This window comes from Dicentrarchus labrax, unplaced genomic scaffold, assembly GCF_905237075.1.
Source record: "Dicentrarchus labrax unplaced genomic scaffold, dlabrax2021, whole genome shotgun sequence".
NCBI classification, from domain to species: Eukaryota; Metazoa; Chordata; class Actinopteri; family Moronidae; genus Dicentrarchus; species Dicentrarchus labrax.
In genome coordinates this window covers 12,877,146-12,900,269 of record NW_026136710.1, presented here as the reverse complement: position 1 = coordinate 12,900,269, position 23,124 = coordinate 12,877,146, and the positions used below count along the sequence as shown (strand labels likewise).

Below are 23,124 nucleotides of genomic sequence, written 5' to 3'. Positions count from 1 at the left end.
AGCAGTTTTTTATGTTGAATGAAAAGCAAAAATGGATTAAAAAAAGAGAAAGAGTGGGACTTTGGGGGTTTTATAGCATTCATATAGATAAAACTGTCATTTTCTGCAACCTGGTTGGTGTCAATTACTGTAAGTGCTCAGTGGCTTTTAACTATGGCTAATAATGTCAGCCAGTGGAGGTCATTCAGTTAAAACTGCAAACACATCACTGTTCTGTAAATCAAACCCGGAGACATACAGGCCCATGTGTTTTAGACAGTAATATTATACTCTTGAAGTGATGATAAAATTATATGAGTTTTGTTTCTATACAGCTACTTATGTTTCAGTCTATGTTGTCCCATAAGTCAAATCACAACTAGTGCATTTAACCAATAAATTTGAAGTGATTAAACCGGACTCCTCCTTTCTTTATGAATCTTATTCTAATTGATTGAGCCCTTACTAATACGTCATGGGCTGCAGACATAAGATAATGTACACTATAAAACACTGATGTAAGACTTTTGGATTTAAATCATTGTCAAAATGACAGTCTTGTTATGTTATACTGAGTAAATGCGCTCCATCCTGGAGAAATATTGATTCATACATTTGCCGTATACAATATATTCCTATAAAAATACACCCTACTTTTTTGTATGTGCCACAGTTAAAATGATATATATTGTCATTGTGGTTACACCTTTATTTTATGGGATTGCCACCATGGATGAGGTGATGTAATTCCTCAAGTGTAGCTGCCATCTCGAATGCATTTATTATTTCAAACACACTTTATCACGTGCATTTACTCAAACATTAATGCATTAATCCATTCTTTTCAAGTGTCCCAGTAAACGATGAGTCTGACAGCATGAACAAAACCAGGACCCTCAGCTGAAGCAGCTAAATGGAATTCAGACATCTTTAATTTGATTATTTACACATGTGCTTTTCCTGCTGTCACATGTCAAAATATCTTCCATGAAAAAGCCTATTGGAGATTCTCTTGTGAGACTGAGAGGCTTCATAAATAGAAAATCAAAAAGACCACAGCAACCAGAATTAGATGCACAACCAAGACCTTACAAGGAATAATATTCAGTAAGCTCCTCAAAACAAAACCTACAAGAGTTTGACTGACATTGAACAATTTCTGTACAGCCAACTCAGTGGATATACAGATCAGAGTGGACATCAGCTCATTTGCAAAACAAAGTTGTGTATCAGTGTCATTCAAATATATTATTCCAATGCAAACACAATTTTACATCTACTTCAAGGAGTTTTTAACTGGTTACGAAACTGTCTCAATTGAACTGATGCCTCTGAATGACTAACATACACAAACATGTCCATCAGCGAGAACCTGAGATCAATTTAATTATCGTTAATGCCTGCCACCGGGTCGGATTCAAGGCAGGGGAAACACTTCCACTTTTGTCAACAGGGGCCACACAACAAAAACCTTGTTGCTGTTTTAAGCTAAAATGCTATATTCCAACAACAATTGAGCCGACAACACAGACCACTATACTAGACATTTATTCTGAGCAGCTTTTGTGTGTGTAAGGTGGATTTTGGAGTGTGCTGTTGATTGACTATTCTCCCACAATGCAATAAATGCACAAAGAAACCTGGGGAGCTACGAAGCTGTAGAATTAAATCAAATAAAACTTAGATGTTGGTGAAACAGCTCCATAAAAATTCATTGTTCATTGTACTTTGTGGTAAGTTTGACAACCAACGTTACACATATTGACTCATAGCCTTCATATAAAATGGAAAGTATGTTGATATTGTGTGTGTGTGTACTAACTGCTAAAACAGTATTCTATGACAATTAGTGTGTAATTTGTAGAAATAATATGCAGTCTGGCTTTAGGCTACAGCAGAGTATTCTTCCAAGCTGATGAGCCTCTGTGCAGTCTGTCACTGACCTTTTGCCCAGACAGGCAGTAGGGTTTTACAGATTATCCCATTAGACTGGCTGACAGTGGCTGCTTTGCACAAAAACAATGCTAATCACCCTTTTCTCTACCAAGACAAGGTCAAAACCACTGCTCAATCAACAGCTGAACACAGTAAATTAGGATCTGTTTATTTGATCTGATAAGTTGCTCTTCCATTTCAATAATTCTTGAAATCACAGGGTAACAAGTGCACCAGCTCATATTCACACATTTGTTTAGCTCCTAAAGTAATTCACATGTGGTAGCTAATCACAACAAATGTTACACTGCCTGCAGAAAGACAAAAAAATAACAATATGTGACTCTTTTAGACTACTGCAGGTGGCACGCAGGTGTCTTCAAATGACAGAGCATTAAAATGTTACATTCGCAAGCTCAACATTAGCAAATGCTGCATAATGTTTAATTGGGTTATCATGATCTCCTTAAAGTCTGAGTTCTGTTTGACCACACAAGAGATAAATATCAAAAAACAAGCATTTCATCCCCTTACACTGTTAACATATCTTGTGTATCTCACATCGCCATTTAAAAAAAAAGAAGCAGGAAATACAGAATTATACATTTTTGATATAGTGGGGCTGTATTAATACTTGATACTCACACATGGGGAAACCTTCACAAAGTGGATCCCACTGTACTGCTTTATTTAGTTACTGCAGATGATCACTCTGATGTATCACAACAAATATGACATAAAATTTTAGTACAAGATGAGATTTTATTTTAAATCACAAATGGATTTCCAAGATATTTGCGCCAGATTGTCAGGCTGTAAACAGTGTACTTTATGAGGCTGTGTTGTATGCCACAGCATGTGGTGCTCTTTGTACATTCATAACACCCCCACAGTTAACTACTAAAGCAACAAGGATGATTTGGAAGGATGAATTATATGGCATTTCAGTAGGACCCACATTAATAACAAAAACTGAAGAATCACAATGTTGGACAAACGTGTTACAGAGGTTGTTGTACTCATACGAACAGGGTTTTCCAGTACTCAGGCAATGGTTTTATGAATGTACAAGATCTCCAGTAACATAGAAAAACACAAACACACATAACTCCAATAGTGCAAACTCAAGTGACGTCTGCTAGTGATGTGAACACCAAGATAACAAAAGAATTTCTGAGCTGAAATGAGACAACTGAATTTTTTAAAAACTTGTATGAAATGGAAGTGACACAACTACTCTACGTTTCTCTGAAGAGGGCATTGGTGTATTAAAAATGCGTCTCTGTAGTGCTGCTTTGCTAGCACATCTAAACTGAAGCCCATCAGTACCGTTGTATCTGAGGATTTATGTGGTTGTTATAAGACACTACGCCCCTAATGCTGAAGGACTGGTTTATCTTCAGAAGGCTGTTTTGTCAACGCTGGCAGTTTACAACAAATGCGGTGAGATGGACAGCGTGAACCCTCAACTGTGCTGACAGCGAAACAATGCCATTCCCAAAACACAAAAGGAGCCCTAGAGTTTTTATTTTTAAATTCTTAGCGCAAATGTTCCTATTTTTAAGCTTTTTTTTAATCCACCCTGTCCAGTCATTTAAAAAGTCAATCACTCATGCTGCAGGCAAACAGGGAACCAGTTGCTTTAAATCCATGAAATTAAGAAACATGTTAGGAAGTGCTCCCCGCAGAGGCCTCAATTCTTCATCTGTCATCTGAAATCTTGGCCATAGTTTTTAAGTTTCAGTAATGATGTAGACCAGAAGCCAGTAATAGTAACTGTTCTATGTCAAATACTGCACCAGCATTTTCACAACTTCTCACTGGAATCACACCACAGACACTAATACAATGATGTGGTTGCCGGCGGTCTGAACAGCCACTGAAGTCAAGCCTTGTTGAACAACGGAAGACAAGACAAAGAATGTTAAAATGGGAGAAACAGTGCTTTGGCAGAAGTGTCTCTACAGTTAGGAATTTTGGCTCTATCCTACCAACGGTTCTAGGACACACATCATTACCAAAGGAGGCAAGAAACTTCACATGGCATTGCCTGGCTAAGGAAAAGCAGTACCAATGCCAGCAGTCTGGATGAAAATTTCCATGGCAACATTTTATCCAAAGTACAGTAATGCCGTCACCAATACAGCCAATTGTTCCTGTGAGATCTCATTTACAACCAATATAACCACGTCTATGGTTGCGAGGTCCATTTGCAGTTCACGCAATGTACTGAAAAGGTTGGCCGGAGGGTTTGATTTGGGTTCAAGTACAAGTGACAACACACCCACATAACCCCAGGTGTATAAATATCCATCTCAAGCGTAGATCTGTCCAGGGCCACCTGTGTGCGGGCTTTCTCCGCTGAGGCGCTCCTGGCTTGGCTGGCGGTTGGTGTCACTGGATTTAATGACACCTGCGTAGTCGTGGATCCCCACTTCCAAGTTCTTGGCCCTCAAGGCAGCAGTATGCAGCTTCTCTAGAAAATCAGGCATACCTGCAAAGTGCAAAGAGAGGGAGTCTCTTCATTATCAGGGTAGGATATGCATACTCAATAGGAAAACAGGAAATGTATGAGGAAAAAAAATATAAAGCATATAAAATGTAACAGCAAGAAAAATGTTTGTATTCTGCAACATTTGCAGATTCCAAGTTCTTAAGTGTGATAATTTGGTGCTTAATGTCACTGTAAACTCTTTGGGCTTTGGACTATTGGTTTAAAATATGATTATGAAAATAATCATCATATTATTATAACCAGTGTAAAATGCTCACCACTTGATACCATCCAGCTCACACAGTAACGGGGAAAGACAGTCTGAGGGTTGTCGCTGTACGTTAGCAGGTAATCAAATCCATTCTGTAAAGAAAAACACACAAATTTTAAAAAAAATGTGGCAACAAAACAGGGACCCTGGTTATAAGTTAAATTAATTTGTGTAGCAAAATATTCACCACAAACCTCATCAAAGGACTTGTGAGGGCGGATGACCATCTTTGACTGGTATGAATGGACTCTCACAAATTCCTGAGTCTCTGGGACTCTGGGATGCTGCACAGCTCTATATAACGGAGTTACAAATACACAGGGCAAGAAAACAAGTTACTCATTTAGCAATGTAATAAATCTGAACTATATTTGACTCAAACAACATATCATTTTTTAAGTCCCACCTGGATACCAGGACCATCAGGTTGTTGTCTGCGTCAACACTATAGCGGCGCACATACACGTAGTCCCTCGAGTACATGGGATACTGTGAGGGGACATTAAACAAGATTAAATAAATGCCGACAATCTCAAATAAAAACTGATGAATATACTGTAACTTGGCCAGTAGTTGCTTTTGAGCAAATGAAAAGCCAAGGTCAGTCATAGTTGCGTTAACAAAAAACAAATAAGGAGAATGTGCCTTGTGTACACACATTATTAAAAAACAGCCTCCTCCCTTCAAACAAAACAGCAAACAACAGAAACTCACAGGAAAATGTGTGGCCCAGTGCACAACTTCAGAGCCGGTATCGACATCTCTGTCCACCACTTCTAGTTTGATAACCAGAGAATCCCACTTCTTCCTGTACTCTGTATCCAACTGGGGGAAAGGGAAAGCATAAGTCAAGGGTAAGGTGCTTAATATAGCACATAGAGGGAGTGTTACAGTTGCTTTTGTGCACACGTTGGTTGTGCAAGAGCAGCTGGGTAATGGAAAAACAAGCTGTCATAAACATTCCAAAAACACAATCCTATATGTAAAGTATGTGAAAGTCCCACAGCGATAAACATTAAATCTTACTAAATTACTACAATTACCAGTTGGATCCACTTGCATAAGTGTAATTTTATTTCAGTGATACAAAGATTGCAAGAAAACATATTTATAGATTTGAAAAAGTATGTACCTGTACATTGAAGAACTGCCTTGGGGTGACATCGTTGTACGAGCCCAACACTGCAAATAAAACATAAATAAAAAAGGATGCAGAGTCTTTAAATTATACCAACATCATACCAGGACAAACCCAAAGCACAAAAGTAACTCAGAGAAAAATGTATGTGTGTTTTATCTGCATTTCAGAGACCTGGTTTACACATGTGAGATTGTAAGTTGGCTGACCTCTGTATTCATAAAGGTGACTGTTGGGTATAGGGCGCTTCCACACTCTGAAATCCTTCTCCTCCATCACCATTTCCCAGCCAGTTTCCAGTTGTCCAGACACTGTCCCCGAAGCTGTATTTAGACATTTTGCAGCATCCAGTGCCTGCAGCTCAAGTCCACACCTTCCAAAAGGCATACCAATAAACAGGACAGGTTGTTTACCATGCTGCACAGTCCACATCACAGATCCTAGCCACATGAAATACAGTACACATACAGATGGATGACAAATTAAAGGAGCCAATCAGAGACCCAGTCATCCACCAGTATGTCAAGGCACAAATACATGCATATGTGCATTTAAAGAAAGATTTCAAACCTGCGAATTTCCTCATCTTGAATCTTCTCATTGTCCCACATGAAGACGCCAGCCAGGGCCGCGACAAGTTTCCCAGCAGGGGCGTGCTTGCTCTGGAATCTGCGCCATATGTTCCCAACCAGGGTCCACCTGGTCCGCTCGGAGTACAGGTTGGAGTAAAGCTCGCCGATCTGACAAGCACGCCGGAGCCTCTGTCCGGTCACAAAGCTGCAGTGGTCCGCAAATATGGACAGCAACCCCTTCTTCTTTTGGCCAGATCTCGCGGCCTCCCCAGCGCCGACACTTGCCCTCTGGAGCCAGGACAGCAGCAGGCCCACCCATGGGACCTTCTCAAGCTTTGCCCTGCCCTCCTCCACAGTCCGCCTGAATGTCTCGGTGCTTTGAAGTCTCATTGTGTTTACACCGATGTCGCAGATCGGACGACGGGGAACCGAGTGAAACATGACAGCTGTGTGACGGTGGCAAGTTCCCAAAAGGCAAAATGAAAAGCAGTCAAGTTCAGTAATGATAGTTAGCTAACGAACACCGCAGTCGTCTGCAGAGATGCACCATGCATTAACTTTAAACCGATGATTACACAGACTCCTGGCTAGTAAAAAAATCACGCTTTTACTCTGGTTGTAACGTCAGTGACCGAGCTGTGTACGAGCACATGTAGCTTTGACGTTAGCATCAATATTAGCTAACGTTATCTCTAAGTGCCTGCTACTGCGACACGGACATAATACAGCGCGACACCGCCGCGCGTTATTTCTAAACGGAGACTTTAAAAACGGCGGTGTGAACGATGTGGTCTACTGTAACATGGTGGTCTACCTGTGTGTCTTTCCTGGAGACAGCTTCACGTTTTGGCAAACTCCTGCAGAGCATTTGACCTCGTCTTGCTGCTGCTGCTGTCTCTCTCTCACACCCACTCGGAAGCCCCGCCCACTAACTGTACAGCGGGCGTTCATTGGACGGTTGTTGTTCAGGGAGACATTTGATTGGTCGTTGCGGGTGCCTGTCTGAAACGTAGCTGCTCAGGGCGCCAGCATGTGCGCCAGTCCGGTTTTACGTCTCTACAAAGAGCTCCAGTTTCCTTCGATAATCTGGGATCAGATTTTGAGTCCCAGGCTGTCCGGGTTTAGTAGGAGATGGTGAGTTGACAAACCTGGTCCAGGATCAGTGTCTACGCAAAGATGAACCCATACAGGAAGTTAGAGTCGCCCCCCGGTGGTACTGTTCAAAGGCGAAAAGTCAAAAGTGTCACCACGTGTGTTTTTGAGTTGAAAAGATCTGTTACGGTCATTGGTTACAACATACAACATTACACAAGGACAAGAGTTACCCTGTTTTGGGCTAAATTAAACTATTTTATTGGCTTATATGTGTGTTATTGACTAGAGACAATACTTTCTACATTGTTCTTGCAGTGACCTTTCTGATGTTACAGTTTAAAAACATTTCACCCAAATTACTATTCTTATAAAACTCTTATTTCGTTCTTTAGGTATTACTTTGTGTTGTCACTGGTAAAAGAGGAGTGGCTGTTAGAGAAAGTAAGTGGAAGTATTTTGGGGGGGTTTAAAAAAAAGACTTTGACATTGGAAACATATATAAAAAGATATAGGTGGAAAAATACATTTTAATTATGTATATACTGTGATGTAATTCGAGTAATATACACCAGGTGGCAATGTTTAACCACGCAGAGAACAACAAGCACTATTGCCACAGATAGAATTCAGTATATCTGTTAGGAGTTATTTGTTTAAAGTTAAAACTTACACAAATGAAGTTTAAAAATATGTAAATCAGACAGAGAACTGGGCTCAGTGGTTCTGATCAACAGAGATATACAATGTACTTCACATCGAAAAGGTTGTATGGTATAATTAGACTACCAAGGAATCAATAGAAGCATCTAATGTACTGCATTTCCCTTTGTCCAACCCTGTCATTAGATCATGCATTCAGCCATCCATTCAATTAGCTTGTGCTGCCTAACATGTCAAAACAAAACGTATAAAGAAAAATAGGCCAGAGGTAATAAAAGTAACCTAAATATTAACATATCAGTATTTTTTACTACAGTGTCATTATATTGATGAAGTGGGTGTAAGGAGGAAAATAATGGATTTAACCTTCCAGGCCCTGTGTCAGTTTGAATCATCACATTTTAATTCAAAGTCATCTGCATCTTGCTCATGAAAGCTGTAAAGTATTTCATTATTATAAGACCATAAGGCAATATGGGTTTTTTTTTTTTAAAGAACACTATCTCAGTTCAGCAAAAAAATCCACACAAACACTGGTTTTATATCCCAGAGAGTTATAGTTCCAATATTTATTTAGGCTATATATCTACCATATGTAGTTATTAATATATGTATATATTATATGTAAATAAATAACTGCATATATTTTATTCTAAATAAAAAGATTTGTTTATGTGCTTTATGTGTGTAGCATGAAGGGTCTTACTACTTATATTTTGTTATGCAACCATGTGTAACTTTACTTTATTGGTTATTCAGAACTGTAAGTGTGGAAGTAAGAAAAAAAACAAATGGCAGTAAAGGTGAATCCTGATTATCTAATCAGTCGAGGTCACTTCTCTGTAACTGCCCGTTGGTTACTGGCAAGGGAGCAAACAAAGAGGGTTAATATTAGGGTGAGTAACTGCTGAGTTTGCCTCAGGAGGGAGTTAAAAAAGATGTAAATTATTTATTTAGAAGTTACAAATAGATTTCTGGAAACTTCGCGTGTAAAACTCCCCGATTGAGAGGCTTTGAAACAGACGCAATCGCCACTCCCTCCTTTTGTGAACATGCTGCCTTCATGTGCTAAGACAAAAATCGTAATTACCAGCGCTCAATAGATAGGGAATGGGAAAATTTTCCACGATCCTCAAAAGAGCTGACGTCAAGTAGGAAGAGACAATGAAGGGAGGGACATAATAATAATATTTACGTGTTGTTATTTCAACATTAATCCACGTAAGTGATTAAATTGCCTACTGTGGTGTGTTCAAGGAATTCTCACTGTTTGTCCTCGTTGCGAATACAAAGACGTTTTGGCTAGACAATTAATCAGCCGAACATAATTTGCGATGCTTATTGAGCACTTCTGACATTCAAAAATGTCCCGTCTCCCTCTCTTAGACATAACAAAACAATATTCACCAAAGAAAACGACTTTTGTTGGAGGGTTAATGTTATTATTTCCGGACGCTGCACTACAATAACTGACAAGTCTTCTGTTCGGTTAACATCACCACCTCCGGGTGTTTTCCTGCACTGTTGTTTGGTGACATTGTTTCCCTTTGTTGTGAGGAAGAGCAATGGTTACCAGGGGGCAACTGTGGTTTGTGTAAAGTAATCTATACGCTTTCAAAGTTATGTTTGAAATGTGGTCACATGACATTTTGGCACGATACGGTTAGTTTTATGATGTAGATAATAGGGAAATAGATAGTACACAAGCAGAGGAAGTATTCAAATCCTTTACCACAGTGGATAAACACTCCAAAAGTTATGTATTCAAAATGTGAATGGAGTAAACATACAAGTATTAGCAGTAAAATGCATTTAAAGTATAAAAAGTAGTCGTTATGCAAAAAGAAGCTAAGTATTATTCTTTTTTAATTATTAATTAAGTTGTATTTTATGTTAAACAAATGGCAATTCCTTGTATTTTATAAGCGTATCATATATTTTGCATATAATTATACACATACAAATGTCCCTCTTAAATGCAGTTCAGTGTATATATAGAAGCATACAATTGAAATACTTAAATACAAGTTCCTTACACGAGTTAATGTACTTACTTATTCCACCACTGCACACAATACACAGGAACAGATATGGAAGTATAAACACACATATATGTGCATATATTGAATATACAAGTATGTGAGTAAAGTACCCTAACCCCTTATACTACAGAAACTGATATCAAATGTATGCGTTATTTAAGTAGCAGTATGAAGGAATATAAAGAAGTAATCCTGTAACGTTAGAATAATAATAATAATAATAATAATAATAATACGGACTGTATTATTCCACTGAGCCACGCACTGAACCACGCACTGAACCACGCACTGAACCACGCACTGAGCGCATGGTGAGTTAAATAAAATAAGAAAAAGAGAAAGAAGTGTTGTTGACAGCGGGGCGGTGCTTCCTGAAGGGTGTATCCAATAAAGAAAGAGGAAGAAGTGTTGTTGACAGCGGGGCGGTGCTTCCTGAAGGGTGTATCCAATAAAGAAAGAGGAAGAAGTGTTGTTGACAGCGGGGCGGTGCTTCCTGAAGGGTGTATCCAATAAAAAAAAGAAACCCCTGTTCTCGACCGGCACGAGCAAGTTGTACACATGCGGCAGTGACGCTCTCATTCAAACTGAGACGTTTCTGGATTTGAACTCACGGACTTATTTCACATCAAATCCGATAGGCATACATAGGGGGGTGTTTTTTCCCGGTGTAGTCACTTTATTTTTTAACGTAAAGGGAAGTTTGTTTTGTTTTTGAGGAAGATATATTTCTGACTCACTATCCCGCGCGCGCTACCGTTTGTCCGCGCGCTAATTAGCTTACCGGCTAGCGAGCACTATTCTCCAGGATCGATAACTGCAACGTGTGGTAAGTTTTTAACCATTCAACACTTTCTGTCAGAATAAAAGAGCTTTCTTTTCGGTTTATTCGCCGACCGCCGTCACTAACAGGTTGACGTTAACGTAAACATTAAAGCCGGAGTGACGAGGCATTGTGCTACGTATGCGACAATAATAACGACGATCTGTTCGCTAGCTAGCACAAAACCATAAAACAATAAAAAACATAAAAACAATAAAAACCATAAAAACCGAGGCTGAACGTTATTAAACATGTTAGTTTCACCGAGGACCGACGGGTGATTTGGAGGTTGTTACGGTTGTGTAACGTCTGGCTCGAACCGGAGGGTAACGACGCGATGAAGACTTTCGTTCCCCCGTTAATATTAACTCACCCAGTATTGACCATCTGTCAGCACACACACACACACACACACACACACACACACACACACACACACACACACACACACACACGAGGACAACTGCTCATCCAGTCAGCTGGAGGTAACTTAAACTTAAAAAAAATAAAAAAATGCGACACCTTTTATAGCCACCGACAGATAAATGTTTTAACTCTCCACTCATCCGTAAATCATAATATTTGTGTGTTAAATCTACCAGCCACTTTCATTTTTTTTAACCAGCATCTGTCCGGTGCTTTATTTCCCATTCCGGTTGCGCCCCCTTTCTACGAAGATCCACGTCAAACGTATTGAGACGGAAGCGATTGGGCACATTACCTCAGCCTATTACAGCGGATACAACTACAAATGAACCTCCTAATGTCCTAATGTGAGGTCTAGACCTTTGTATAAAGTGTGAATGGTTTAAACCCGGTGAGCTGTTTCTGCTCGACGTTCGCGTGAAGCCCTATGAGCAGCCGGGCTCGTGCTCGGGGCTGTGTTCTGTGAATGGATGAGACACGTGCGCACGCAGGAAAGGATTAAGATGTGATCAAGATGTCCTTATGTCGTAACTGCACGGGCAAGAGTGCTCGACAATAACTGCAGTAAAGGATTAAAACAAGTGAAGTGTCTTGAGTACAATCAGAGGAAGCGGGAGTATTATGAGCTCCGGTTTCTTCATGCGACACAACCAAAAAATGGCTTCCATTCGAGGTTTTAGGATAGGCAGCTATTGGAGGTCCTCCTTCCGGTTTAAGCGTATACTACGGGTTTTTCCACGCTTTTGACGTCGTTTTTTTTTTTAATCGTATCCAGCCTTTAAAGAAGCTGATATCCCTGTGTGAAACCCTCCGTACTTTACTTTTTATAAGTGTTGTCAGTTTGTTTTCTGTCTGCTTTTACACGGAGATGAACTGTTATTAAAGTGGGGCCCCTTTTTTCTGTCTTTTGTCCCCTTTTTTTTTTCCAGGATGTACCCCTGCTCATCTGCAGTTACACTTGCACAATGGCTGTCTGTTCACTCTGCTTAATAGCTCTGCACCAAAGACACAGCAACAGATCTAGTTTAATTACAGGATAGCAATAAGCCCACACTATACCTCTGTTTACCTTAATTGTTTTCTGGTCAGTTCCAGGTAAACATATCACAAGTTTGCACTGCTAAATCTCAGAAAGCCTGTTTAAACAGGTGGGCCTTAAGAAAATTAAATTATTTATTTTACCGTTTACCTCTTAATTTTACTAGCTGCTGCTTAGAAATAGCATTAATTAAATAGCTATTTTGACAGGCATTCATTCCCTTTAAGATTGTGAAGTAATTCCTCTATAGTCTACAATCATGGTTTCAACAACTGCGACTGCAATAATACTGGCCAGCACAGTAGGGCTAGTGACCCAGACTGCTCTGACAGAGTACATGTGGCTGCTGATTGTCGGCTTCATCATCGCCTTCATCTTAGCCTTTTCCGTCGGTGCCAATGATGTTGCAAACTCATTTGGCACAGCTGTGGGCTCTGGAGTGGTCACCTTGCGACAGGCGTGCATTCTGGCCACAGTGTTTGAGACTCTGGGCTCTGTGCTTCTTGGTGCCAAAGTCAGTGAAACCATCCGCAAGGGTATCATCGACGTGGGCATGTACAATGGATCTGAGCACGTGTTGATGGCCGGATCCATCAGTGCCATGTTTGGTGAGTATCAGTAGCTTATCTTGTATGTAATTAGACCTACGGTCATTGAACCCAGCGAACAAAGCTTGGTGGCAAGTAGGGCTTGGCACTGTTTGGTTCTTACAACTAGAAAACCTAGATGTCATCTAACACCTGGTAATAGGACTTTAACTAACTGTGGAAATAATTGAATCATCTTAACACAGTTTTTGATTTATTGGAAAGATTGCCCAAACTTTCTGATTCCAGTTGTCACACCACCCAAAATCCATATGTCCTTTTTGCCCCTGCTGTCTAAAAAGAGATGTGGAAAACCTAAGAGGTCAGCATGTTCAGTCTAATGTGATCAATTTATTTATTCTCATTAGGTTCTGCTGTGTGGCAGCTGGCCGCCTCCTTCCTTAAGCTCCCCATCTCTGGAACACACTGCATTGTTGGTGCTACTATTGGCTTCTCGCTGGTTGCCAGAGGCCAGCAGGGAGTCAAGTGGCTTGAACTCCTCCGTATCGGTAAGTCAGACACGCTAATCAGTTGACCTAGAAATGTCCACAGTGTTTGGTTGAATTGCATCACAAACTATATCAATGTAATGGCAGGGTGTGACCGATAATGTAGCGTTATCATAATACATTAGCCAGTGTTTTGTCTGTGCTGAGGACCTTCAATATCCAGGTCAACATTCCAGCGTTAGAAATTTATGAATGCCGTTTCCAGGTCCAGAGGTAAACATACAAGTATGGCATGTAGTTGATTTTCTAAATCTGTATGTAGTATTGAAGTGGGCTGTCCAGGTGTGACATTTGATCAGCCCTCAAAGCATGTGAACATGAGTCAATTTTACTCACAGCTTTACAGAAATGTACAGCAGCAATACTAGTTTCACAAGTTGTTTCTCATATGTGTTGCATTAGTTGGGGGATTTCAGGTCTATGTTCCCCTCTAGAAAAGCCGAAACCTGATGTAAACCAAACTACTTGCATTTTTTGAAAAACTCTGAATGTCAAATAATAAAATGTATACGTCATTCAGGTATGGCAATGGCCTGATATTTTACACTGAGGTCTCGGTAAGAAACCTTATTTATTAAACAGCTGAATGAAGTGTGAAAAGGTCGCCATGTTGCCAAAATAGCCAAACGCTCTCCACTTTACCAGTCACATTTCCTAGAAAACAAACAGTAGTGCATTTCCTAGAAGAAAATTATTATTTTCAAACAAGAATAGAACAGTTTGTTTTGTGATTAGAATAGTCAGATATTACATTCCCACTGAATGTAATGCTCATATTTCTTTAATTTGCAGTTGGTTCCTGGTTCCTGAGTCCCCTTTTGTCTGGAATAATGTCAGGCATTGTTTTCTACTTTGTGCGCATGTTCATCTTACGCAAGGTAAGCTGGCTATTATCAAACTGTAGCTAGTAATGTGAGTGAGAAAAGAACCTTCCGGAGTAATCATGTCATTTATGATCCGTTTCAACGCTGTACTGGTACATGCTCAAAATGAAATTGAGGAAACGTTTGTGACAAGAATGAAGCTACTGTTCTCTGAAGCAGTTCCTTATTTGCATCATACAGCACAGTTCTAATTACCACCATGCCCTGTAACCTGACAGCAAAATGTGGCATTTCTGTTTGTACATTTTCTGACTTTTCTGTGCTCTGTTTTGTCCCTGTAGAAAGACCCTGTGCCTAATGGATTGAAGGCCCTGCCTGTCTTTTACGCCATAACTATGGGAATTAACCTGTTCTCCATCATGTTCACTGGAGCTCCGAGTGAGTATCATTGTTAAAGTCATTTTGCTCTGCATGTCAGCCCACAACCACAGCTTAAAATAAACTGCTCCTTCAGACAGCCAAATGCCCACATGTATTCCAGACTGAACCAGACTGTTTACCATTTTCACAGAAGCTGTTTATTTTAACATGTTTTTTAGGGGGGGATCTCTTGCTTGTGGTTCTATGTGGGTCATAGCTGGAATGAAGTTTTAGAGCGGAGCACAACAGGGAGATGGAAATAAGTTTTCACTTAACTCTTGACGTCACTGTCTGCCCTTCAGACATGAAGGAGGAAAAGAGAAGTAAAGAGGGTGTTTGAAATGGTCATAGTTGTGGTGTGATGCTCTGAATTGTTCTTGTTGGCTTTTGGTCTTTCAGAATCTCTTCATTAAATGAGCAACTTTTGCTCCTTGTGTTTTCTTCTCTCTACAGGGCCTTAAAGTTCAAGATGTTAGCCGGCCTGGGCCATTAAATGGCTGCTACAGGCCAGAGTTTGACCAGATATGGTGCGCTGATGTGTGCATGCACATCAGCAGCACACTCACAGAGAGGAGATCACTTGCAGTTCCAGCATAGCCCATAACCCTGCGTAGTCAGGCACATTCTGTACAGTTGTGTGAAGTCCCTCACACCTCAACACACTGTACATGAGGACCTGTACTTGGGTACCTCACGTTAAAAAAAAAAAAAAGGTGCGAAATTGCATTTCAAACACTCTAACAAACTCAGTTGGGAAGTTGGGAATTAGAGTTTCATCTTATATTTTTTATATTAACATGGGCATCCATATATTTTATATAATGTAAATGAGGACAAATTGTCACCACATACACAGGCTTATTGTGAAATCGTCAATGCTGCAGTGGAACCGGTTTAATATCAGGATAATCATAGATTCCTGCATGAAGAATTTCCCAAAACATGGATCACAGCTAATTCACTATCCATTGATAACGTTGTTGACACCCCATGTTTAATTTGGGCTCTCATACTATACTACACTAGCACAATGGACCACAGCAGCTCACTATTGCTGATATATGCACTCTAATGCAGTGGTATCTGCAGTTAGCTGAGTACAGTATGTTTGGTTTCCTGTGATAGAACTCTGCGTTCCCCTGATCTAGATCCTATCATAGTGGTGCGATTGGACACCAGGCATCCCACAGCACATTCCTATACTCAATATACACACAAGTGCCAGACCTCAAGTCAGCATGTGTATGCAACTTGGGTCAAAAGAATTTGAGGGTCAGCTGTCGATCCTTTACAGATGAGGCTTGGTGTTCTTCACACATTTTATAAATCACTCGGCTGTCAGTCCACGGTGGCTACATTCATTGTAAGATGAAGATCTACCCAGAAACAGAACTATGATATAATTCTTACTCTTAAATTCCACGAATGTCAGCTGGACACAATAAAACTATAAAATCACTGTCAACTCTTCTAGACCCAGAGATGTTGGGATCCCTACATCTCCTGATTTTGTCCTGTCCATTTGCTGGCCTTGAGGGAAAATGTCACAACCTGTTTTGTTTGATATGCAGGTTGAAACAAGTTTATTGGCAAACTAGTGTATGTTTCAAAGTGCTGCGTGTCATACTGACAGTACATTTTGACCTCTCCCACCACCCTCAATTGATGCACTTCAATGCTTTAACTGGACTGAAAGTTTCTGCCTGGGTTACCCTCTGAAAAACAAACCACTGGTGGCGTTGGTTACTTTGGGGACACCAAACAATCAACATGAAGTTGATACTCATTTCTCAGTATACATGACTTATTTTAACCAGAGCCATTGTCCTGAAACAAAATATTTAGTGTCTTCAGAGGCTGCTGTTGTCATGGTTAAATACTTTATTGTAAGGAGTCAACATTGGGCTTACAGATCCCTTCAGTGCTGTCACTTAATCCTAATACTGTAAGCGCTTCACTGGGTCCCAGACAAAAGTGAGGAGAAATAGCCAAATGTTCTTTGCCAAGTGAGTCATAAACTTCTACTTTAACTGTTATTGTAATTGAGGTTAGTGGTGAGCACATATATAGTACTGGGTAAAAAACAACAAACCATGTTATTGTGTAATGTAGGCCACGGGATACAGAGGTTACAGGGAGGGGTTTGGAACGCAGCCGTGGTTAAATTCAATTTCCTGTGCAGTCCTATTCATCCCACTGCATGGCTGTGTCATAAACTCACCCCTTTTGTGTGGGAGTGTTTATCAGACCGCTAGACCTAGGCTAGTTTTTAAATCCCCTCTTTTATAATTTGTCACGGTGACTTCAACTCCTTACAAAGAGTATTCACGTGAATGCTGTCAGGCCCCCTTTGTGATTTTCAGGGTTGCTTTTTTGTCAGTTTTTAATTTTGTTGAATTCCCTTGAGTGTCACCACACAGTAATGGCCAGCTGAATCACCTGTCTCCTGATGTCCCACTACATGTGAGCCGATGTACTGTAGTGGGAGACAGGGGCCTCAGCTGTTACAGAGCTGTCTTCCGGTTTTCCCTATTATGCCTCTCGAGTCCTGGAGGGAGTGAGCTTCCATTGCATAACTAAATAAACATCAGTTAGGTGCGCTGCAGTCTCATGCTGCAGCGTGACTCAGTGGAGAGGGTGCACTGTGGACTCTGCCCTCAAGTGAACACGGCGACCGAGACGCTTATCACTTAGCCTTGGCGCTCATTTCCTTTTTGTTTATCTTAAACTTCCCAAACAGTCCTAAGCTAGTGGAAGTGTTGTTTTTTTTGTTGTTCACAGGCAAGGTCATCTCACCAGAGGTGTTGGAATTTTCAACAGCTCCTGTTTTTGTTTTCTCCTAACCACACTGCTGACTTGCATCCTCTCTGTATGACAAAGATGACTGCTTCCCAAGGGAAATTTAAATTGTTGCTTTCTGCCAGCATGTGCTGCATTATATTCTTCCTTTGTTGCACTAGCTTTACTGCAGTCTTGGCAAGAGGGTGCCCTTATTGCTACAGCAAACAGCTCCAGTGAACGACTCCCCCTTTCTTTTCTCCCTTTCTCCTTTAAGTAATATTGCCTTTTAAGGAACTCATTGTCTATGTTCAGTGTTAGCAGGGCATTTAGGGGTCATGAAGACATTTTTGCTCTTTCACCTTTTAGGTGTTGCATAACTGTTCACAACTAGGGGTACATATGCTTAACATATTTAACTGGGATATGGCACAATGAGGCAATGCAGTCATGTTTGGAATGTTACCAACTGGAGCCAAAAGATGACCGGCATGGTCACATGTCATAGAAGTTATTTCTACAGTTCATTTTCATTAATTGGTGACTTCATGTTTTAGAAATGAAAAGTTTCTCCTTATATGACCTCATGTTGTGTTACATTTTTACATAGTTTGGTATCTCAGTCAATGTTCTGTGTCCACTAAGAAAGGTAGCACCCGCTGCCTTGTTTTTAAAACTGCCTTTCTCTATTTGCCTTTGTGTGTCCGTGGCACCTGGCGGTCCTTCAGTGCTGGGATTTGACAAGATCCCTTGGTGGGGCACCCTGCTCATCTCGTTGGGCTTCTCTGTGCTGACCGCCCTTGTGGTCTGGTTTATTGTCTGCCCTCACCTCAAGAAGAAGATTGAACGTAAGTTGCATTTATGTTTTTGATTTTGGGCAACCTGCTGACTTAGTGGGGGATTTAGCATTGCACATGTGACCTCAACCTATTCACACTGCAGGCTCACATTAATCTAGCAAATGGAGCTCAGGGATTTTTTGACATAATGGAGTCACTGTAATGAAAATCATCCAAAAACATTGTCACCAGTTTTTTGTTCTGTAATCCTGGATTAAAGTAAAAATCCAAGAGCTATCCGCATTTACACACCAGTAGTGTGGTTTTGGTGTTGAAGCAGAACACTATCATTTCATCCTTCATTATGAATGTTTTGTACTTCCCTCTATTGTTAACGATACAATGCTTTTGTATTTAGTGTTCCTTCACATCAGGTGCTGTCTTTGTTACTGCATTAACAATATATTAGTGCAGGTATTGTCAACCTGTCAAGGGTTGTCTCTTACGGTAACAAACAGCAGGTGTATCTGACCAAGCATGATCTGTCTAAATCAGCCACCACCCAGTAGACAAGCAGCCTAATTGGGTCAAAGTGATCCACTAATTGGTCTTTACCTCCTTTACTAAAATAAACCTAGGTTGACTAAAGGTGTTGACCTGGTATTTGCAGTACATGTGTGGGTAATTGGCTGCTTCAGCGGCTTTGACCGTGTGAATCATGCAATGTGGCCAACTGGTCAGAATACTTGTAAGATTATTGCATTGAAAATATTGGCATAAAGTATCTGATTCACTTTAAAACCACAAACAAATGTCATGTGGCTGTGTTGAGTCTTATCATCTTTCATAAGTTAAGCTGCTAGCGGTAGTGTAAATATGTTCCGTGTAAGGACATAATCCATTTATCTGATCCTGTGAACACTGGCTCGCTTTTGAGCACAGATAACATTGCGTTTATAGGACAATGAGTTTTTTTGACTCTGGTTATGCAATTCCAATGACTCCCTACAGCTTGGGTTGAAAGGAAACACATGTGCTGCTAATATTTCTCTGCTGTACTGTATATGTTTGGACATGATCCCAGCAATATGTCACACCATCTCCTCCCCTACTAGGAGATATCAAGTCTTCCAGCCCCTCTGAGAGCCCCCTGATGGAGAAGAGGGAGCTGAGAGAGGCCCACTGTCCAATCCTGAAACAGACCGCCAAGGAGACATCTACGCCTCCCGCCGCAGCTGCCAATCAGAACCCCTCTGCTCAGCCCCAGGCTGCCCCCGAGGAGCGCAGGGTGGCATTTGACATTGGAGATTCTGACGATGTTGACAATAATAAGGAACGCAAGGTGGCGTTTGACATTGGAGATTCTGATGACACAGATTTCAGTATTGCAAATGGTGGTAAGTATGCCAAGAAATGTTGTGTGATGTGTAATGGAAATATAACTCTTCTGCAACATATATGATCATGAAATGACGCACATGAAGTTGATACAACTTAAGATTTTAATTTATCTTTTTCTTCTTTTTTTTTTTTTTTACCCTTTTCTGCAGCACCCAAACAGGTTCAATCAAACAATCAGGTCCAGGCCAACAACCAGCAAGTCCAGAACAGTAATGGTTCCACAAATGCTTCCAATCAGGCCCAGTTCAACAGGCCGGCACAGATGCCAAGTAACGGTTACAGCCAGTACCACACAGTCCACAAGGACTCCGGACTCTACAAGGACCTACTCCATAAGCTGCACTTGGCCAAGGTTGGTGACTGCATGGGCGAGGGGGGTGACCGGCCCATCCGTCGGAACAACAGCTACACCTCCTACACCATGGCCATCATCGGCATGCATGGAGACTTCAAGCATAAAGAAGGTGACTTCCGTGCCAGCGAGGATGGCGACAAAGGACCAGTGTCCGGTTGTCAGGAAAGGAAGCGCGTGCGTATGGACAGTTACACTAGCTACTGCAATGCTGTGGCGGAGCACACAACTCCTGAAGGTCTGGGAGAGGTCGATGTGACACTAGAAATGGGGAAGGAGGATGCAGGTAGCAGCCAAAGCTCTCTGGATGAAGATGGTCTTGAGGCAGACAAGCCAGAAGTCTCAACTCTGTTCCAGTTCCTCCAAATTCTCACTGCTTGCTTTGGATCCTTTGCTCATGGAGGAAACGACGTTAGGTATGCAGACTCCTTCATGAAGGCCATGTTATTATCAGTCATTGGGCTAATGGATAACGCTTTTTGTTTTTCTGGCATGTTGTTGGCAACATTTTTAATCACCATTCAACTCAAAATCAGAATCTTTGTTAGCACTGTTAAAATAATCATCTTCTTTCCTCTGCAGTAATGCTATTGGACCATTGGTAGCTCTGTGGTTGGTTTACACAACCAGCAGTGTGACTTCAAATGAACCCACACCCATTTGGCTGCTGCTGTACGGTGGCGTGGGTATCTGCGCTGGACTCTGGGTGTGGGGTCGCCGAGTGATCCAGACTATGGGCAAGGACCTTACCCCCATTACCCCCTCAAGGTATAGACTCCACAGACAGTGCAGAGCCTGTTTCTCCTTAGTCATACACCCACATCCTTTTCAGACATTACCAGTCTTTGAATTTTAGCAAGCATGCTCAGACACATCCACCTGAGAGACATGAGTGTTGTTGTTTTTTCCCTGCAGTGGTTTCAGCATTGAACTGGCCTCAGCCCTGACTGTCGTGGTAGCCTCTAACATTGGCCTGCCTGTCTCCACCACCCACTGCAAGGTAAGCTGGTCAAACATGTGGTCTGGGAACTAGACTGAGACACGGGGGAAGAGACTGTTTAGTGTGAGGGAGGCTACAGTAAACAGGAATCCAGTCTGGTAGACAATCCAAATGTGGAACAACTCCCCCCATAATAAAATCTTACATTTTAGTTATGCAGACAGATCATATGAATTCATACATTTAGGGAAGATGATGGGGTTTATCTGACAACTGCTCTGTTTCCAGGTGGGCTCTGTGGTTGCAGTAGGATGGCTGCGCTCAAGGAAGGCAGTCGACTGGCGTCTGTTCAGAAACATCTTCATGGCGTGGTTTGTGACAGTGCCCATCTCTGGCCTCATCAGTGCCGCCATCATGGCCATCTTCATCTATGGCATCCTGTGAGCATAGGGCTGCACCCCGAGCAGGGGAGGAGAAAGAAAACCGCTCTAGTGCGTACAAGAAGAAAAGGAGTAAAGTTGGAAGGCCAAAATATATCGCTTACCTCAAGCCAACAACTTTGGAAGAAAAAGGAAAAAAAATTGAAATGTTTGAAAGGACTTGTGATATGGGCCTGTGGTTCTTGGCTGCATCATTTTCAACCTAGAATTTGTTCCAGTTGGGCCACATTACTTCCAGTGGGAAGCTTGCATTTCTTTATTCTGACTTGCTTTTTCATATCTCATCATTCTGTAAAGAGTTAATCTAAAAGCATCAACTGATTATTTTTTTTCTAATACTCATTCTTCCATTTTTTTTTTTACTTTGCAATTATGTACATATACAACCATGCTCTGTTTTTAATTTTGTTTTACACGTTAGAAAGAAATGAACAATTAAAATGCAGTATTAGCCTTTGCAGATGTAACTCTCCAGTCATAACATATGATGAAAGTAACGTAGATGCAAAAGGAGTATTTTTAGGTGGAAAACAAGGTTATTGGTGTGTCTGTGCGTGTTTTTCCCCAATTCCAAGTATTTGTTATTGATGAATTATTATTTTGCATCTGGCTTCCTCATATCCCATAAACTGGGACATTTGTTTTTCCTTTCTCTGGTATAGAACAAATTTGACTTTAAACTCATTGTAAATTCAGAGAGGTTGGTGGCAGTGTTTTCTGCCATACTTAAACGATGTGATTGCGTTCACAGCACTGCAGGTTTGTCTCTACAACGCAGAGTTATCTGAATAATTTACTATGGTAGAAGCACTAATTGTACACACTGGATGGCTGCCTGCAGAATGATACTGTATCATTAGCATAAGAAGTCAACACACTTCTGCAAGGGAATGAAGAGGCCCTAATCTTTGAAATCAGGGGACTATCTGTGATCGAGTTCGCTCATCAGAATATCCTGAGGCTCTACATTCTTGATCAGCGCAGATATAAACTGCCTGAAATTACTTGGTTACTTGAATTTGAGAAATGTAACAGCAGAATGTCACCTAATGCAAACGTGTTGTCTCAAACAAGCCCTCAAGTCTCCTGTCAACACTTGATTGCATCATCCTTGATGGTTAAATGCTTTAGCCTTGTTTTACTAGTTCACCTCATACGGGCTACTTCCCAGTATTTGGGTTTTTCTTTGGAATCTGCACCTACCTGGACATTCGGGTTGCTCTCGCTTTCCTTTCTCCCCCGGCCCAGAAAAATCTGAACAAAGCTGTAAATCAGGAGGAACAAAAACCTAAAACTGGAAGTTATCTAAGATGGGTGGTTTGGTGTTGAGCTGATCTCTTGTTTGAGTGAGGGCGAACATACGTTGCATGCCACCAGTGCGTGGTCATTTGGCTGCAGTATAAATGCATTTCAGATCTATAGATGCTGTAGTTGCCTTAATTGTTTAATTTTTTCACTTAGGTACCAAAGAAAAGAGTTTTTGTTTTGTTTAATTTTTTTTTATGCACATCAACACACTTGTGGAAAAAAAAAAAAGACAAATAAAAATTGGAAAACAATTTTGTTGAACTTGTTTTTGTTTACTTTTAAAGGAAAAGCCTTTGTTATATAACCCACACATAT

General features: G+C 40.9%; 2 protein-coding genes across 3 annotated transcripts; one reads left to right on the top strand and one right to left on the bottom strand.

Moving 5' to 3' along the window:
• Positions 1 to 2,067: 2,067 nt before the first annotated feature.
• Positions 2,068 to 7,574, bottom strand: stard7 (StAR-related lipid transfer (START) domain containing 7). 2 transcript variants are annotated; one of them, XM_051411686.1, is made up of 9 exons: positions 7,204 to 7,539; positions 6,388 to 6,835; positions 6,027 to 6,190; positions 5,812 to 5,861; positions 5,394 to 5,504; positions 5,086 to 5,168; positions 4,874 to 4,973; positions 4,687 to 4,771; positions 2,068 to 4,408 (listed from the first exon to the last, which is right to left on the bottom strand). In XM_051411686.1, exons 2-9 carry the CDS (start codon positions 6,828 to 6,830, stop codon positions 4,230 to 4,232), a joined length of 1,215 nt encoding a protein of 404 aa, XP_051267646.1. In that variant the 5' UTR covers positions 6,831 to 6,835; positions 7,204 to 7,539; the 3' UTR covers positions 2,068 to 4,229. The 2 variants fall into 2 exon arrangements, with proteins under 2 accessions (XP_051267646.1, XP_051267647.1); XM_051411687.1 differs by having other exon boundaries at positions 6,388 to 7,574.
• A 3,135-nt stretch (positions 7,575 to 10,709) lies between these two features.
• slc20a1b (solute carrier family 20 member 1b) lies at positions 10,710 to 23,060 on the top strand. The gene is made up of 11 exons (XM_051411685.1): positions 10,710 to 11,012; positions 12,362 to 13,079; positions 13,427 to 13,567; positions 14,360 to 14,445; positions 14,733 to 14,829; positions 18,318 to 18,437; positions 19,484 to 19,765; positions 19,919 to 20,537; positions 20,704 to 20,889; positions 21,037 to 21,121; positions 21,350 to 23,060. Exons 2-11 carry the CDS (start codon positions 12,731 to 12,733, stop codon positions 21,503 to 21,505), a joined length of 2,121 nt encoding a protein of 706 aa, XP_051267645.1. The 5' UTR covers positions 10,710 to 11,012; positions 12,362 to 12,730; the 3' UTR covers positions 21,506 to 23,060.
• Positions 23,061 to 23,124: the final 64 nt, after the last annotated feature.

What these genes read in the sequence shown, in the direction of transcription:
- slc20a1b (XM_051411685.1), top strand. Translation starts at nt 12,731, where the DNA reads ATGGTTTCAACAACTGCGACTGCAATAATACTGGCCAGCACAGTAGGG. An exon ending in GCTTGAACTCCTCCGTATCG is followed by an intron (nt 13,568 to 14,359) that starts GTAAGTCAGACA and finishes TTTAATTTGCAG; the next exon opens with TTGGTTCCTGGTTCCTGAGT. An exon ending in CATGTTCACTGGAGCTCCGA is followed by an intron (nt 14,830 to 18,317) that starts GTGAGTATCATT and finishes GCGGTCCTTCAG; the next exon opens with TGCTGGGATTTGACAAGATC.
- stard7 (XM_051411687.1), bottom strand. Translation starts at nt 6,830, where the DNA reads ATGTTTCACTCGGTTCCCCGTCGTCCGATCTGCGACATCGGTGTAAAC. An exon ending in GGCAGTTCTTCAATGTACAG is followed by an intron (nt 5,505 to 5,811) that starts GTACATACTTTT and finishes CCTTTCCCCCAG; the next exon opens with TTGGATACAGAGTACAGGAA. An exon ending in CTCACAAGTCCTTTGATGAG is followed by an intron (nt 4,772 to 4,873) that starts GTTTGTGGTGAA and finishes TTTTCTTTACAG; the next exon opens with AATGGATTTGATTACCTGCT.